This window comes from Anarrhichthys ocellatus, unplaced genomic scaffold, assembly GCF_004355925.1.
Source record: "Anarrhichthys ocellatus isolate YVR2014 unplaced genomic scaffold, GSC_Weel_1.0 scaffold100, whole genome shotgun sequence".
In the NCBI taxonomy this organism is placed as follows: Eukaryota; Metazoa; Chordata; class Actinopteri; order Perciformes; family Anarhichadidae; genus Anarrhichthys; species Anarrhichthys ocellatus.
Genome location: NW_022280130.1, coordinates 173,625 through 188,490, shown reverse-complemented (window position 1 = coordinate 188,490; position 14,866 = coordinate 173,625). Strand labels below are relative to the sequence as shown.

Here is a 14,866-nt window from a genome sequence, read left to right as displayed (position 1 = left end):
GCATTACATCTCCATGATTTGTTTGCTTTCAACATTAATTAATCAATTCATTTGGCAAAATTGAAAGTAATATTTCTTCTTAAACTGCTATTCCTGGTTCATAAAACGTTAGGTGAGCCAGGTTGCCTTTATGTCCTATGGAACAACGTAAAAACAAGTTCCAGGCTTTGAAATACTGTTCACATCCTTATCCAAGTACAAAATTAAAGTATCTGATGTTGGGGTTTGCTGTCAGATGCTAATTTCTTCTACATGCATGATTTTGTCACACCTACAGGGAAAAAACTTGCCATTCAGCATACTTGAAAAGTAATTTTACAAAACCTGACACCTTAACTCTTAAATATGCCTGCAACTGTGTAAGTTTCACTGTGGTATATTTTCTGATATATGTGCCTGCTGTCTGTAGCAGAGTGGTGACATTAAACTCTCCTGGCTGCAACCCAGTGCCTGTTTATTAACGGAGTCTGGGCTGTGTCCTCAAACACACCATGAATCTAACTTGGATGGATTACTGTAACGGGCCTACCGAGCAGAGGCCCAGGGGCTCAAAGTGTCAGGGCCACCCTTAGCTTTCACCTGCAAAATGTCACAGAGACACATACCAGCCAAGAAGAGACTCAAAATAAACCACAAGGAAATTTAAAACAATATCAAACAAAAAGACGCAAAGCAACTGCAAAAAGGGGCAAAACAACAAAAAAGAGACACAAAATGACCACCAAGACACAACATAACTACAAAGAAACACAAAACAACTACAAAGAGCCAGAACAACTGTAAGCAGGCACATAATGCCCACAAAGAGACACAAAGAGACACAAAATGATCACAAAGAAACATAAAACAACTTGAAAGAGACACAAAACAACTACAGAGACACAAAATGAACACAAAGAAACATAAAACAACTTAAAAGAGACACAAAACAACTACAGAGACACAAAATGATCACAAAGAAACATAAAACAACTTCATAGAGACACAAAACAACTACAGAGACACAAAATGACAACAAAAAGAGGCTTAACAGATATAAGTAGGAGAGATGGGTCTTCTAGCACATCTGTGCCCAACAGCCCATTGTCTCTTAATCCACCCATGACTACTGGATGTAAATGCGGGTGTTTGTAGACCTATGGTATGTGTGGACATAAGTGTGGTTTTGAATGGTTTTTCTACGCTGTCTCGTGTTTCAGAGGCTGTCTGCAGAGCCCGTTGTTTAACAGTATGTAGGTGTGTATTTATGTACGCAGAGTTTGCTCTCAGTCAGTGTAAACCGCCACTCGATATCAGCATTCAAGAGCGTACGATAAGTTAGACCCTGTGATCCTCAAACGGTGGTCCTTATCACTTCCTGCATTTCTGATGGAGGTGATTATTTTTCTGGCAGAGCTGGGGGCAGCCCCGGTCCTCTGGGGTCCTTGTCCCCGTAACGACTCTGCCCTAATTAAAGAGCGCTCACAACACTGGGCCCCAGTCCAGCAGGAAATCAAGGCTCTGTGAAAACACTGCAAAACACAGCCCAAGTCCCAGAACGGAGACCTTAGTGAGGGTGAGTGAGTGTGGAGGAAAGCCTCAGTCACCATTAATACATCGGAGAGAGTTAAAGGCTGGTTTCAATGAAAACAGAAAAGCGTTGGATTAGGAGCCGTATGATGGCAGAGAGCCAACCCTCAAGGTCACGCCCAACGGGATGCAACCTATACCTTCTCTCAGTCACTTTTATGGCTGGTTAGAGACAGCTGAGGGATCACTACTTAGTCCTGTCTCAACTGTTTAACAGTGCCATTGGGGAAAGTGACATTTTTATATCCTGGAACAATGTGAGTTACCAACTACTGCTGTGATTCACGATGTGGAGAAAATTTCTCTCCCTTGGAATTTGAATATTGAGCTCGATTTTTCAGAGGTCACATTTGTATCTGCAAAGAGGCCGGCCGTCAATTTAGATTTAACAAGACACCCTACCTTGCTTGTCAAAGTTGATCACGCTGCAGTTAGCTTGGCTCCAGGGGCACAAGAACACAGCTCCTCCTTCAGTGACGTCGGGTTGGGTGGTGTTGGCTTTCGGGGCGCCGATCAAAACACTGATACTAGACAGCAGAGAGGAAAACAAAATCTTAAATTGTGGTGACGGACTGTGTCCAGGAAAAGTCCAAGGTTACACCAAGAAACATCTGTTATGATTTATGATCATAAGCATTTAACTGGTCTTGTGAAATCAAGTTGTGTCATATACACAGCTGATGTAACAAGTATGAATCTGGACATACTTAAAAAAAATTGCACCCCATCTCCTGGCTGTAGCTTCATATTTACAGTGCAGACATAAGACTGGTATCAATATTGTCATCTAACACTTAAAAAGAAAGCAAAGGAGTGTATTTCCCAAAATGTCTAACTATTTCTTTCATCACAGGACTGGGCAATATAGAGATATTTCATGGATATTGTGGATTTATGTATCGGATTGTATCGTATCGTATCTGGGAATAGAAATCGTCTTCGATTTTGATATGGTAATATTGCATAAGTGTTGTTTTAAAGGATAACAAAAAACAGTAAAGTGATAACAAAAAAGAGACACCAAATGACCACAAAGGCACAACATAACTACAAAGAAACACAAAACAACTACAAAGAGCCAAAAAAAAACAAAGAGACACAAGCCAACTACAAAGAGACACACAACAACAATATCAGAGACAAGAAACAACTACATAGAGCCAAAACAATACAACTTTAGCTGTTCTATTAATTGCCCACTTAGTTATCATATCCACATTACTAATATGTGTTTATCAACAGTCTCATTGTGTAAGTGAGATTGGTCAAATGTACAATATTGCCGCAAGATCATTATCGAGGTATTTGATCAAAAATAACGTGATGAGTGATTTTCTCCATATCGCCAAGCCCATTTGATCAGAACGAAAATCATGACAGAGAGGACACCAAATTATGTTGGCCTGAAGAGAAAGCAAACTACGAAGACAGTTGAGAAGTAGTATTACCATAAAGAAGTGGTACCAAGGCTGACTTCTCCTTTATCAATCCCTGCTCCAGTTTATGGGGCCTTACATGGTAGAGCGCTACTGTTTCATATACGTACAAAGATCAGTTTACAGCTAATGCCTCAGTGGCTGTATTTCTGCAGATCCCTATCATTATCGCTGCCTTGGAGGTTTTATAATGTTAGATACAGGATAAAACACTATGTCCAGCATTGCTGCCCGGAAGTTTGAACATCTGTCTATGATCAACAATGCTTACATAGTGTTCACATACTGTCACATCAAGTTGAGCCAAAGCTCTGCAACCTCAGCATGAGGTCAAAGTCTGCATTGCAATCCTTTTTTCATGAAGCCGAGTAAAGATTTCTTCAGTAGCAAAGACAGTTTTCAATACAAATGTAAATCTATGCAGAAAAGAAGGTCAGGAATTAACTTGCACCAATGGGGTTTTCTTTGAAGATGACCTTTGAAAGCTTTGTAAGCGCTGTAGATTTCAAACCTGCATCCATTAGCGTAACAAGTTGTAAAAACAACACTGACATAGTTTCACCTCATGAATTTTATACAGCAGATGTTCACCAGCTAGTCTCTGACTGTGTTTGTCTGCTGTTTGGCGCAGAGCAGGTAGTGTACAGGGGACTGATCAGGTCTCGTATACAACCAGCTGTCCACTGCTGCTGGAAACAATGCTGACACGAGCTGTGAGAGTGAACCAAAAGAGGGGATTTGTGGGCCGTAAAACCAAAACATTAAGCTGAAAGACGCTAACGGGGACTGCAGAACCGGCTAATACGGATGTGTCACTTTCAACCCCTTTTACAACATGAGTAGTTATCTAATTCTAGTTTAATATTGACTAGAGCAGCTTTAAAGAGGTGGGGTTGCATGAGGTACTTATCCATAGTCTATATTCAGTGTATTACCTACAGTAGATGGCGGTCAGCAAGCCCCCAGTTTGGAGAAACAGACAGGAGTACAAGCACAGACGATAAGCGATATACTGTTGTGGGTGCGGGTGGCAGTGAAACTTATTATTTACGCCTATAGAAAGGCTTAAAATAATCAATATCAGTTTAAGTGCATGCTATATTTAAAATATTTTCACCTCTTTACCTTGCCGTCAGACGGCCCTTTCCAACGGGGAACTGAAGCCATTGTCTATGTTCTCTTCAAAGCCACCAGACTCCTTTGAAAAATAATTGTATTTTTACATCGCTAAACACGGGAGTTGCTGGTCAACCGCTGCCTCGATCGGTGAGTTTGTTTGTGTTATTGTGGGACTTTGGTGTTTGAAAGGGTTATTTTTGAAACACTAAAGTCACAGAATAACACAAATGAGCGATCAAGGCAGCGGTTGTATTTAGGATTTTTTATGTCTAGGTTTTTTTAGGTGTATGAAATATGTTCTGGAGTTGCCCCCGTCTACAGCTGTACATTGCTTTGCTCCTGTGCTCGTACTCCTGTCTGTTTCTCCAAACTGGGGGAGTCATCCATTGTAAGTATTACACTGAATATGGATGAAGTACCTCATACAACCCCACTTCAAAACATCCAAACTATCCCTTTAAATTTAGCTTGCTCCAACTTTTCTGCATTGCAACAATTACAACAGTTGGCAACATGATTACGAGTCATAGTGTGACAACATAAAACTTGAGAAGTAGTGCAAATATTATAGCTCTTTTTATAGCATACTGAATACAATCATTCATTGGAACTCCTTGTTTGGCTGTTTTTTTTGTTTAGTTGGCCAGACAAAGATGTGATGATTTTATTGTTATTTTTAGTAATAAAGCCAAATTTATGTTGAGTGTGTGTGTGTATATACGTGTGTTACAAATCAGCTTTCAAGGTTTTCAGACAGCCCTGCTAAAAAAAAGTCCTGGCCCAGAGCGAATGGCACAACTTGAGACTTTGGTGACTGATGACATTAGCAGAGATCAGACTGACTCTGTACTTCCCCCCCATCCCCCCGAAATGTCTGGAGAGCACAAGAGGAATATGTACATGGCTGGATAAGCTTTCCTTGTAAACCACTCACTCCACGGCCACTTAGCCGACCAGGGTGCAGGCTTTCAGTGGCCTTCTCTTACAAAGATCCGTGACTACCACCCCACCACCCCTGTGATCTCTGCACGTGTTGAGTTGAAAGAGTCAATTAAAAGCACTTGTAACGGAAACTTAACAGCCAACAATAGCCTCCTCGACAACATGATGTGAATCAGGATCGGGATGATGGATTTTATCTTTTATCAAATTTTCTCTAAAATACAGAATAGTTATACCCTTTCAGACCTCTTAAGGTTCCATCTGGCCGGGGACAGCAGATGGAAATTAGCCTCTCTGGCTAACTCTGGCTCACTTACAGTGCAACTGTTGATTGGTGTGCATTGTCCCTGAAAAATAAATAAATAAATAAATGAAACAATGGCTTTAGCTGAATTTCTCAAACCTCATATTAAGCATATTGCTTCAATTTAAGGGGCACATAATACTGATATGACCTTCCAGTACATTCAGTAATGAATGTCCATGGAGCCATCAGAGCCCCTGTATCTAAGCTAACCCAGTTCAGGTTTCTCAAGATGTTATCTGGCTTGCTATAATAAACAGGATATGATGCTTGTATGAGCCAGAAACCCCAAACCGAATATCCGCTTTGTTTGGTTTGCATGTAAATACTGTACATTCATTGCACTCATACGTATGTGGGTGGCCCAGAATAATCTGACACAACACTCAATTAGTGTGATTTCTTAGTAGTGTTTTAGTCAAATGTGCACTTTTGGCTTAACTTACATTAAAGCTGAGCTACACTATAAGCTGGACAAAAATATCCACTGTTCTAGACATTTGCTTAATTGACCAAATGAAATCTGGTTCTATTACTAATATAATAACCGGATCAAGATACTCTTGAAATTTAGGAGTAAAACCAGACACATGCATTGACTGTGACTGGCTGTGCAGGCTTTAAAGCTGACTTTACATAGTGGCCAAACCATGGAAATACACCGTCCAGGTCCGTCACATGATGCCATTGGGCCCAAAAATACTTTTTCCCATAGACTTACATTGGGAAAGAGACGTCTGTTACTCAGCGGATACATTTTTTTGAAAGTTAATTAACTTCCCAACACTAACACTTGCATAGTGGGTATTGAAATCATTAAGTCCTAAACGTTTTACAATAGACTAATAGCCAAATCCAGAGTTATTTTCCTTCCCCGTTGATGTAATGATCCCGAGCCCGAGTGGCGGGGTTAAAGGTAACGCTAGTTCGCTTGCTCTATGGGCCCATAGATGCAGAAAACAAGAGGGTAACTTTATCTGAATTTTATACCCAGAAGTCAAACCTTTTTTTTTTTTTTTTTGCCACATCCAGTTATCTTTATACATCCATGTGTTTAGCAGGTATATGTTCCCCATCATAGCTTAGCGTGTTAGCACACTAACATTTACGAATTTGCTCTAAACAGGCACAGGTGAAGCTGGCGGGAATGTCATTAGTTTTGGAAGGTATTTGGTCCTAAACCAAAGTATTGGAGAAACTTTTTACCTGATGGTGGCGCTAGAGGAAAAGTCACCAAAGTGAGTAGGATACAACCTGAGGGGGACATAAATAATCCAGTCTGGACCAAAGCGGTGGATTTAGCCAAAATGACATGGCCAAAGAGCCATAAAGCCAGTTTACTCTTGATGTACAATATTGAACCATCCCTTCCAACTCACTTGATGCATGCCTCGTCAACCAGACTTATTGACTGGACATGTGTGCTGAGGCAGTGAAAACAGAGATGGCATGGTGTGCAACAGGAGCAACTCTCAACAAGGCTCCCTACAGCCAAACAGTGTAGTAATTGTCCGAGTGCATGACAACCAGCAGAAACCATCCCATCAGCAGGAAAAATAACATCCAACTCATTGAGGAAGAAATCCTTTTTCCCGCCGCGTGGTTTACCCACCACAGAACAAAATACGCTAGATTCATGCTAGGTTCAACCCTAGTTGTAAACCGTCAAAATGCATGACTTTGGTCAGAAACAAAATGTTGTATTGTTCGGTTTGAGCAACACCACTGGAGGCATAAGGGGGGGCTTAGTCTGAACAAATTGGTCTAAATCAACATGTCAGTAACAACATGCCCTCTAACTGCCAGAAGCTTAGTTAAGCAAACTGAGAGAGTCTTAACCAATTTCCTCACAGGAAAATATCTACATTCATTAAAACCAACATTGATGTTACTCTGTGAGCCCTCGAGGATGTTAATGAGGGATAGTGGTGGAAGAAGTACTGATTAAAAGTAGCAATGAAGACATAAAAGTGAAAAGTAAAAGTCCTGCATTCAAAAATGTATCAAAATATATTTCAAGTACCAAATGTTAAAGGACCAATTATGCAGAAAAATGTGTGTTATTGGATTACACTTATTGATACAGTCATGTGTTCGTCACTTTAATGCTGCAGCTGGTAAAGGTGAGGCTAATTTTACTTTACTTTCTATGCTGTTGATTAGCTTGTGAATTTACCATATCTTAACCAATCGGCAAAGTCATTAGTAACTAAAGTTATCAAGTATGTTTAGTGGAGTAAAAAATACAATATTTGATAAGACAGCTGATAAAGTGTAACTGGGAGTTATATGAAAAAGATCTGAGCATATTTTTGCAGGTTATCATAAGCTGACAATAGCCGATACGCTAGATTTATGTCATCATCTCAGAAGGGCTTTCAGGTGATGTAAAACATCCTACAGAGGTCCTCAGCTCTTCAGCTACAGCAGATGTGAACAGCTGGTTGAGAGGGTGTTCTGGCTGGACGAGCCAGAAATGTATTACGACTGTCTCAACAGGTGTAAATACACTGAAAGTAATCAATCAGGTTGATCTATGTTTCAATCTGCTTGTTAGACGGTTAACTCTAGAGCTACTGTAGTAAAGCAGGAGGCTAAGTGGTCAGCTAGCCATCAATGTCTTCAAGACGGGCAAAAAAAAGAGTTAATTTTAGTACCATGGAAGAAAAATACTTCTTTAACTATCAAAATTATGAAGAAAATTAGTTGTTTTAAGTCCAGGTGACACTGCGCCTAACTACTCCATTACACATGCGTTTACGGCTAACGTTACTTTCTGCTTCAGCAAAATAAAAATATTTGATAAGCTTCTCTCTTTACTGGAGCAACGTTTAAAATTGCAGTCAATTTAAAATATAAATACTGAAGTAAAGTACCTGTATTTCTAAATGACTTACATTACTTGGTGTATCTACATCTGCTTTATGCTAACAGATAACTGTGGTTGCAGGTTAGCATTACTGGTGGCTGTCTGCTATTTAGCTCGCCAGCTAGCTAACAGTTTGTCGAGTTTAAAGTAAGAATATAGTAATTGCTAAACAACAGCCACTTTGGCAACAAGTGGCAATTATGGGATGATGATGAATAGCAAAACATAGCGTAACAGTAAGTATGAGTAGCAAAGAGTAGTAAAATTAGCAGTCTCACAGAAATATATATCTAAAGTTTGCTAACATAAGCTACCGAAAGCTTCTTATCTGACCAACGCTGAAAGAGTAAAACCCATGAGTATCGCTTTAACTAGATCGTTTATGTACAGACGGATGAAAAAATATCAACTTCCGTGTAAAAATGTAAAATACTAGATTGTCACGCCATATATTTATATTTAGCCATATATTTATATATAGCCATACATTTATATATAGGCATACATTTTTTGTAAATTCAGATGCATCGCTCTGACTTGAATGTAATGGCAACACACGAGAGGCACAGAATGACAATATATAGCCAATTAGCCTAACGGGGAACCATAAAGCATCGTCCACGGTCAGATGAGAGCTACATCACACTTCATTCATATCCAAGTCACTTTTGGATGATAAGAGGAGAGTTTTCTCAATGAGCCAAAACAGGTGACGGTATAGCCTGCAGGCTGTGTGTGAAGGAAGAAGAACATGTCTGATCTTTGACTTTATCTCACTCGACAGCTCCTCATCTGTCAACAGAACAAACAAAACAGCAGGAAACCCACAAGTGTCCCTTTAGTAGATATTCAGAGGAGGATTAGCATAATGTCTTACTTTGCTGTGGGTTAACCCCCTCCTCTCTGAATCAAACACAGACTTGTATGTCTGTTTCCAATCACACAAGTGGGCTGGAATCCAGTGTGTGTGTGTGTGTGTGTGTGTGAGAGAGAGAGTGTGTGACAGTGAGAGAGAGAGAGAGAGAGAGAGAGAGAGAGAGAGAGAGATGTATGCCTAGAGAGGCATTTAACTTTGTACCCTAACATTTCCATTTCACCATAAAATATATTCAATAGACTAATGTCTAACTTTGTTACTCTAAATGTTGTATTTTTTTTTGTTTTGTAATGTATAGCAGGTAAAATGTATTAGTTTTTAAATGAGGCTGCTACATTTATGTTAGTTCATACACATTAAAAACCTGCAAGTTTTATAGGAATGGGCTATTATAAGAATACACTGATATTGTACAATATAAAAATATGAAGTATGTCTGCAGAAATGACTCTTTAGAAGCACAGACACACAACTAAAATATTGTAAATAGAGCGGTAAGAGACCACGAAGAGTCCAGTTAATCCCTCAGTCATATATTCCCAATATATGACCAGGCTATAATAAACCAGTGATTTTGAACTGTACACAATGCTGCAAACTTTCTCCCGCTGTCTTGCCAAAGTGGCAGCAACCTCTGCGATGCTGCATCGACGGCTTTCACCTGGATGAGTTGCCGAAGAACTCCACCGAATAGCCGAAATAACTCCCCCGCGGTCCGGTGAAAACGACGCGTCTCTCCGTGTCCAAGTTAAAAGCGGCGCACAGCTGCGCCAGGACCACCACCGCCGCCGCAGCTACAGGTCCGACCGACGCGGAGCGACGACAGCGGTTTCCCCACGACCGGGTAGGTGAAAGTGCAGGAACGGTGCCCATCTCTTCTTTTGCGCGTCTCCTCTTTCATCGAATGGCCGAAGCGCAAAACGCATCATCCGTGCTGCTCCTTTAATGTATGGTGATCATAAACTGGTGTCCTGAATATTAAATCCAACCCCCCACTTTCAGCTCCAGCGACAGGTCCGGTGTGTTGATCCAGAGTGCATAAGTGAAATGTAAAGGAAGGCTAGACAGAGGGGGAGAGAGGGAGAGGGGGTGGTTGCAACCTCATTTGGGGTGGAGCTTTAAATATTACCAGGCAGTCTGGTCCCCAAAGAAACAAGATTACGGTAAACGCTATAAAAACCCAAGACACAACTCCAGTCTTTTATTAGACTAATGTCAGAGACGGGAATTACAAAAACAAAAAAAATCATCATCAAGTCCTATAATAAACACATTGTAAATTATTATGGGATTACCATTTATGCAAGATTGTTGTGATTTTTTATTTTCTTTAAATTTACAGCCCAATGTGAACGATGGTTGCCAGTTCCGGTGCTTTATTTAGTGGGACACTAAATAGAACCGAGCTGAAAACATCTGTGGCCGGAAACTACACTTGCATAGTTATTTTAACCCAAACGACAACCTTTTCCTAAACCTAACCAAGTAGTTTTGTTGCCTAAACCTAACTGAGTTGTTTCCTGTGAAGACGGAAGTTTATTTTGACCATATGTAACAAGCGTAAACTGACACGTGTTGCTGGCTTCCGAAAGAGGAGTATATCATGTTGTAAGATATCATACGAACCGTATGAGGATGCGTTGCTCTATGTTACCTGAAGGCCACCGTAGTTCTCAACTAACAGCGGTAAGAGTACCAAGTGTTGCAATATTCAACCGCTCCACTAGATGCCCCCAAATCCTACACACTTGCCCTTTAATGGCATCTTTTACATGCTCAGTCCGTCCGGTGTAAGTAGAATGAGAAGGAGTTAGTTGTGAAAGCAGAGCAGTGATGATTGTGAACAAATCAGACATATCTTGAAAACACCAGAAATCATCTCAGTGTGCTGCTCGCTGTCAGAAAGTTGCGGTTATGTTCTAACATACTCTACAAGTCTGGACAGAATTCAGTGTGACTAAACCTGGAAAGCCCACAGACATCCATCTTCAGCTCTGTCTCTCGTCACTTTGCTGGAACTGAACTTGCAGCCATGGCAGATTGACAGGCAGGCGAGCATACAGTACGTGATTATGTGTAGGTCTCCTCGTGGTTATGTGTGTGTGTGTGTGTAGGTGGTAAAGTCCCACATTTAAAGAGCGGTGAGTGAAGATTCTGCTTTACCTGCCAAAGACAACAGGAACTTGGACAAAGAGAGTTTTCTCTCCGTAAAAAACTGATTTCCACACGGCAGTAAACTTCGCCTGTAGCGACTGATAATGCAACAGTTGGTTCCCCTCGTAAATTAACAAATTCCAGCTGATTCAACTTAGAATCAATTGAACTTGAATCAATAAGCTTAGCGTACCTTAGTTGTTACACAAAGACTATAAGTTAGCATATGCAATATAGTTTGCCTAGGATTTACCTCTGACTAAAAAGGGATCAAGCAGTCTGTGACCTTTATTGATCTCTGTTGGCATGAAGTATGAACTGCAACCTGCCGTGCCTCAACACTGAACAACTGTTCTGTTCAAGTTCCATTTTTCATGGAAGATAAGAAAACCAAAATAAACACTATACTTGTTATATAAAGTACATGCAATTTAAAGCTGCACTGATCATTTTTTATATTAATAGTTCAAGTGGCTATATGTAATGTGAAAGTTGTCACTAATAATTACAAACCCACAGGATTATCACCCAGAGAGTTTCAGTATCTTTTTTCTTATTGTTTGCTGTTTTTGTTCACCATGGGCTTCATTTGTCCCGGAATCCTGTCGGAAGAGGATTCCGGGACCTGTGTTCTGGCACCTTTTTGTGCCGATCCGGTTGGTCTCTTGGTATGAAAACAAAAACAGTAACAGCTAAGCAAGTGGGCGTTTGTGCTGTGAAATGGTGAAATGAGTATGGCTAAATTAGGGGGTGCACTTGTAGATGTGGCGCTGTCCATAATACTGGAGCAGAAAAAATTGATTAACAATGAAGTTCCTATACAAGAAAATTGTATCATCTAATATTTTCCTCCTGGATTACGTTTGCTTTTGACCTACCATAAAGACCTTTCTAATCATAGTCTGCAGAACTCCATACAGGGAAAAGTTTGGGGTGGGCCAAACACTGGACTTTCACCCAGGAGACTGCTGTTTGTGTCCCATGTGAAACAAAAACATCAGCGTTTGACTGATTTGTATTTACGTACACATTTACTTTAACATTCTCGTAACAAACCAGGATCTTTTACCAGAGCTAACCAAGTAATTTTGTTGCCTAAACATGAATACGTATTATTGTTGCGTTTCTGTTTTCTTTGCTTCTTCAAATCACAAATTTATCCACATGGCAGCATGGCCTGAACAGCACCCTTTCTGCGTTCCGAACCTCCTGATTTACAAATGAAGCCCTGGTTCCCTCTCACCGCTCTTATCAACCCCGTTTCCAGCTGTAACAGGCAGCAAAAAGCTTTGCTGTATGCTACACACCCTGTACAGCCTGAGCCAGACAGAGTTAGCCACTCGCTAACTCTTGGAGTTAGCTGCTAAACGTCTAGATATTCTCTCTTGGCAGTTGGTGGAGACCAAAACAGAGATAAAAAAGAGAGTGAATATTGGACTTGCTGCATGCCAACACCTTCCTTTTTGAGGTGTTAATATGTTAGTGTTTTGTTCTACTGTCTCCAGAGGCCAAAAAAATAATGCAACTTCAAAGCGAATGTACTACAACGTGCAAAAATAGAATAAAATAAATAATTTGTACATGTCAATAGTCTTATAAAAAAATGACTTTTGGTCCTTTCTGGCTATAGTTTTCAATATTGCAACATCACTGTAACTTTAAAACAACCAAAGTAGCCACAAGCTACAGCAATACATATTTCTATGTCACTCACCCTTTACTGAACATTTGAGCCTTATGTCCCAACATCCTGAAATATGTCAAGTTACGGTAGCAATACCCCATCCAATCTTCACTTTCCTATGATATCAAAACCCTGGCTGTGCATATTTAAACTTACTTATCGGATAAAAACACTTTCCCCCGGTCCAAATCAAGCATCCGTTTTGTTTTTGTTATTTTATCTTGATGGGACTTAGGGTTTGAAATTGGAAATGGAGACTCAGCTCAGAGGAAGTTTCACTTTTGACTGGAATGAACGACACCTGTAACCTCACAGAGGGTCAAACACTGGAGCCAAAGACGAAGCCTCTGCAGCGAACACTGGCCCGCAAACCAGAGGCAGTAGTCACGATAAAGAAAGATCAAGCAGATTCTGAGGGGAATCGATTACTGTCTGATGAATGGACTCTTTGCCTCAGTGTGGACTGTAGTTGTTTTACTTTACTTTCATAGACAGAAAAAACTAAAAGAGGAAAACAGTGAACGCGGGTGACCCTTACTGATTTGGCTCAAGACTGTGGAAAAAGGAGTGCGCTGAAGCTGCAAGAGCTCAAAGAGCTGCTGAGGTAGTTACATCTGCAGGCTAATTGAAAAAGCCTGAGAAAAGAAGCACGCCGGAACACCTATTTCAGTGTGTCTGCCATTATTTTGCTACGCAGAAGCTTGTTAAGTATAAAAGGTTTTTTTTAACTAGCCAGCCATGTGCGGGGATTTTATTTATGTCTTTTCGCAGCCATAATTACCTCCCCCCCCCTTACACACACACAAGACTGTCTGCTCTATGTCAGAGTATAGGTGATAAGAGACATAACACACACCTACGAGGAGTGTCTGTGTGTTGGCTCGAGCACTGAATGATGGAGAAAAGGGCACTCTCCCCTCCGCGCACATACGTGCACAACGCCACCTACACACACATACGGGAAGCAGCAGGATTACCATAATAAAAACAACATGGCTGCTAATGTGTGCCTCCAGAGGTTCAGATACCTAGGGTCATGACTTTATTATGTTCGCTAAGGCCGGTAAGCGATCAGTGTCACTGGATTACACAACTTGTGTTTCTTTATTTTAAGTATGTTAAGTCCAGATAGTTTACATCCATGTTTTCTAGCTTGCAGTCTCTTTCTTCCCTGTCTTTCTGGCTCATTGCTGCATTCTTCGGCACGTTGCCGCCACCTATGAATCAGAGGTAGACTGTCAAACCGTTACACCAGATAAACAAAATGGGGCACCTTTCATAGAAGAGCATCTCAACGAGAGTTCAAAAACTCTCAACCCTAAAGGTGTAATATGTAAGATCTGGCCCGAATTTTTGTAAAAAATCTATAACAAAATGTACTAACAATATCAAGAGAATGTGAAGAAGAATGTCAAAGTCTATGTATTGAGTTTCAAAGACACAAGCATGCTAGCCAGCTAGCTCCGGCCCGTCCCGTCTTGTAATACCACTTGTTCCACGAGAGGCGACCAGTCTGTCCCCGGTCCAACATGAGAGGTCGAAGGAGGAAACGAGAAAAACTTTCGTTTTGTCCTCCCCGCTACCAGGAAACTACTTTGGTACGAGGAGTGCGGGCGGCAGTTAGCGGTTAGCAGTTAGCAAAGTAGTTTCCTTGGGGCGGGGAGGACAAAACGAAAATGCTAGATGTTTTCTTTTATGTCACTCACATTTAAACCCATAAACAAACTAACAAAGTGTACACTAGGGCCGCACACATACCCACACACACACACACAGCGGGATTCTGATTGGATTAGGCCTATTATGTGTTGTACATTTGTTTTTGTACTTATGTTATTATTCTAATTATTATTTAGTTTTTTGTATTTGGTTTATTTATTTCTACATTATATAATTGTTTTTCTTTCTTTAA

General features: G+C 40.6%; 1 protein-coding gene across 1 annotated transcript in view; it reads right to left on the bottom strand.

Moving 5' to 3' along the window:
• Positions 1 to 10,181, bottom strand: part of LOC116399063 (integrin alpha-5-like) — a 45,918-nt gene extending 35,737 nt beyond the window's left edge. Inside the window, exons 1-2 of the mRNA XM_031875921.1 lie at positions 9,778 to 10,181; positions 1,972 to 2,096 (exon numbers count right to left, since the gene is read on the bottom strand). Coding sequence (XP_031731781.1) covers positions 1,972 to 2,096; positions 9,778 to 9,989 — 337 coding nt within the window. The 5' untranslated portion in view covers positions 9,990 to 10,181. The remainder of the gene's footprint in view (positions 1 to 1,971; positions 2,097 to 9,777) is intronic.
• Between the last annotated feature and the right edge of the window lie 4,685 nt (positions 10,182 to 14,866).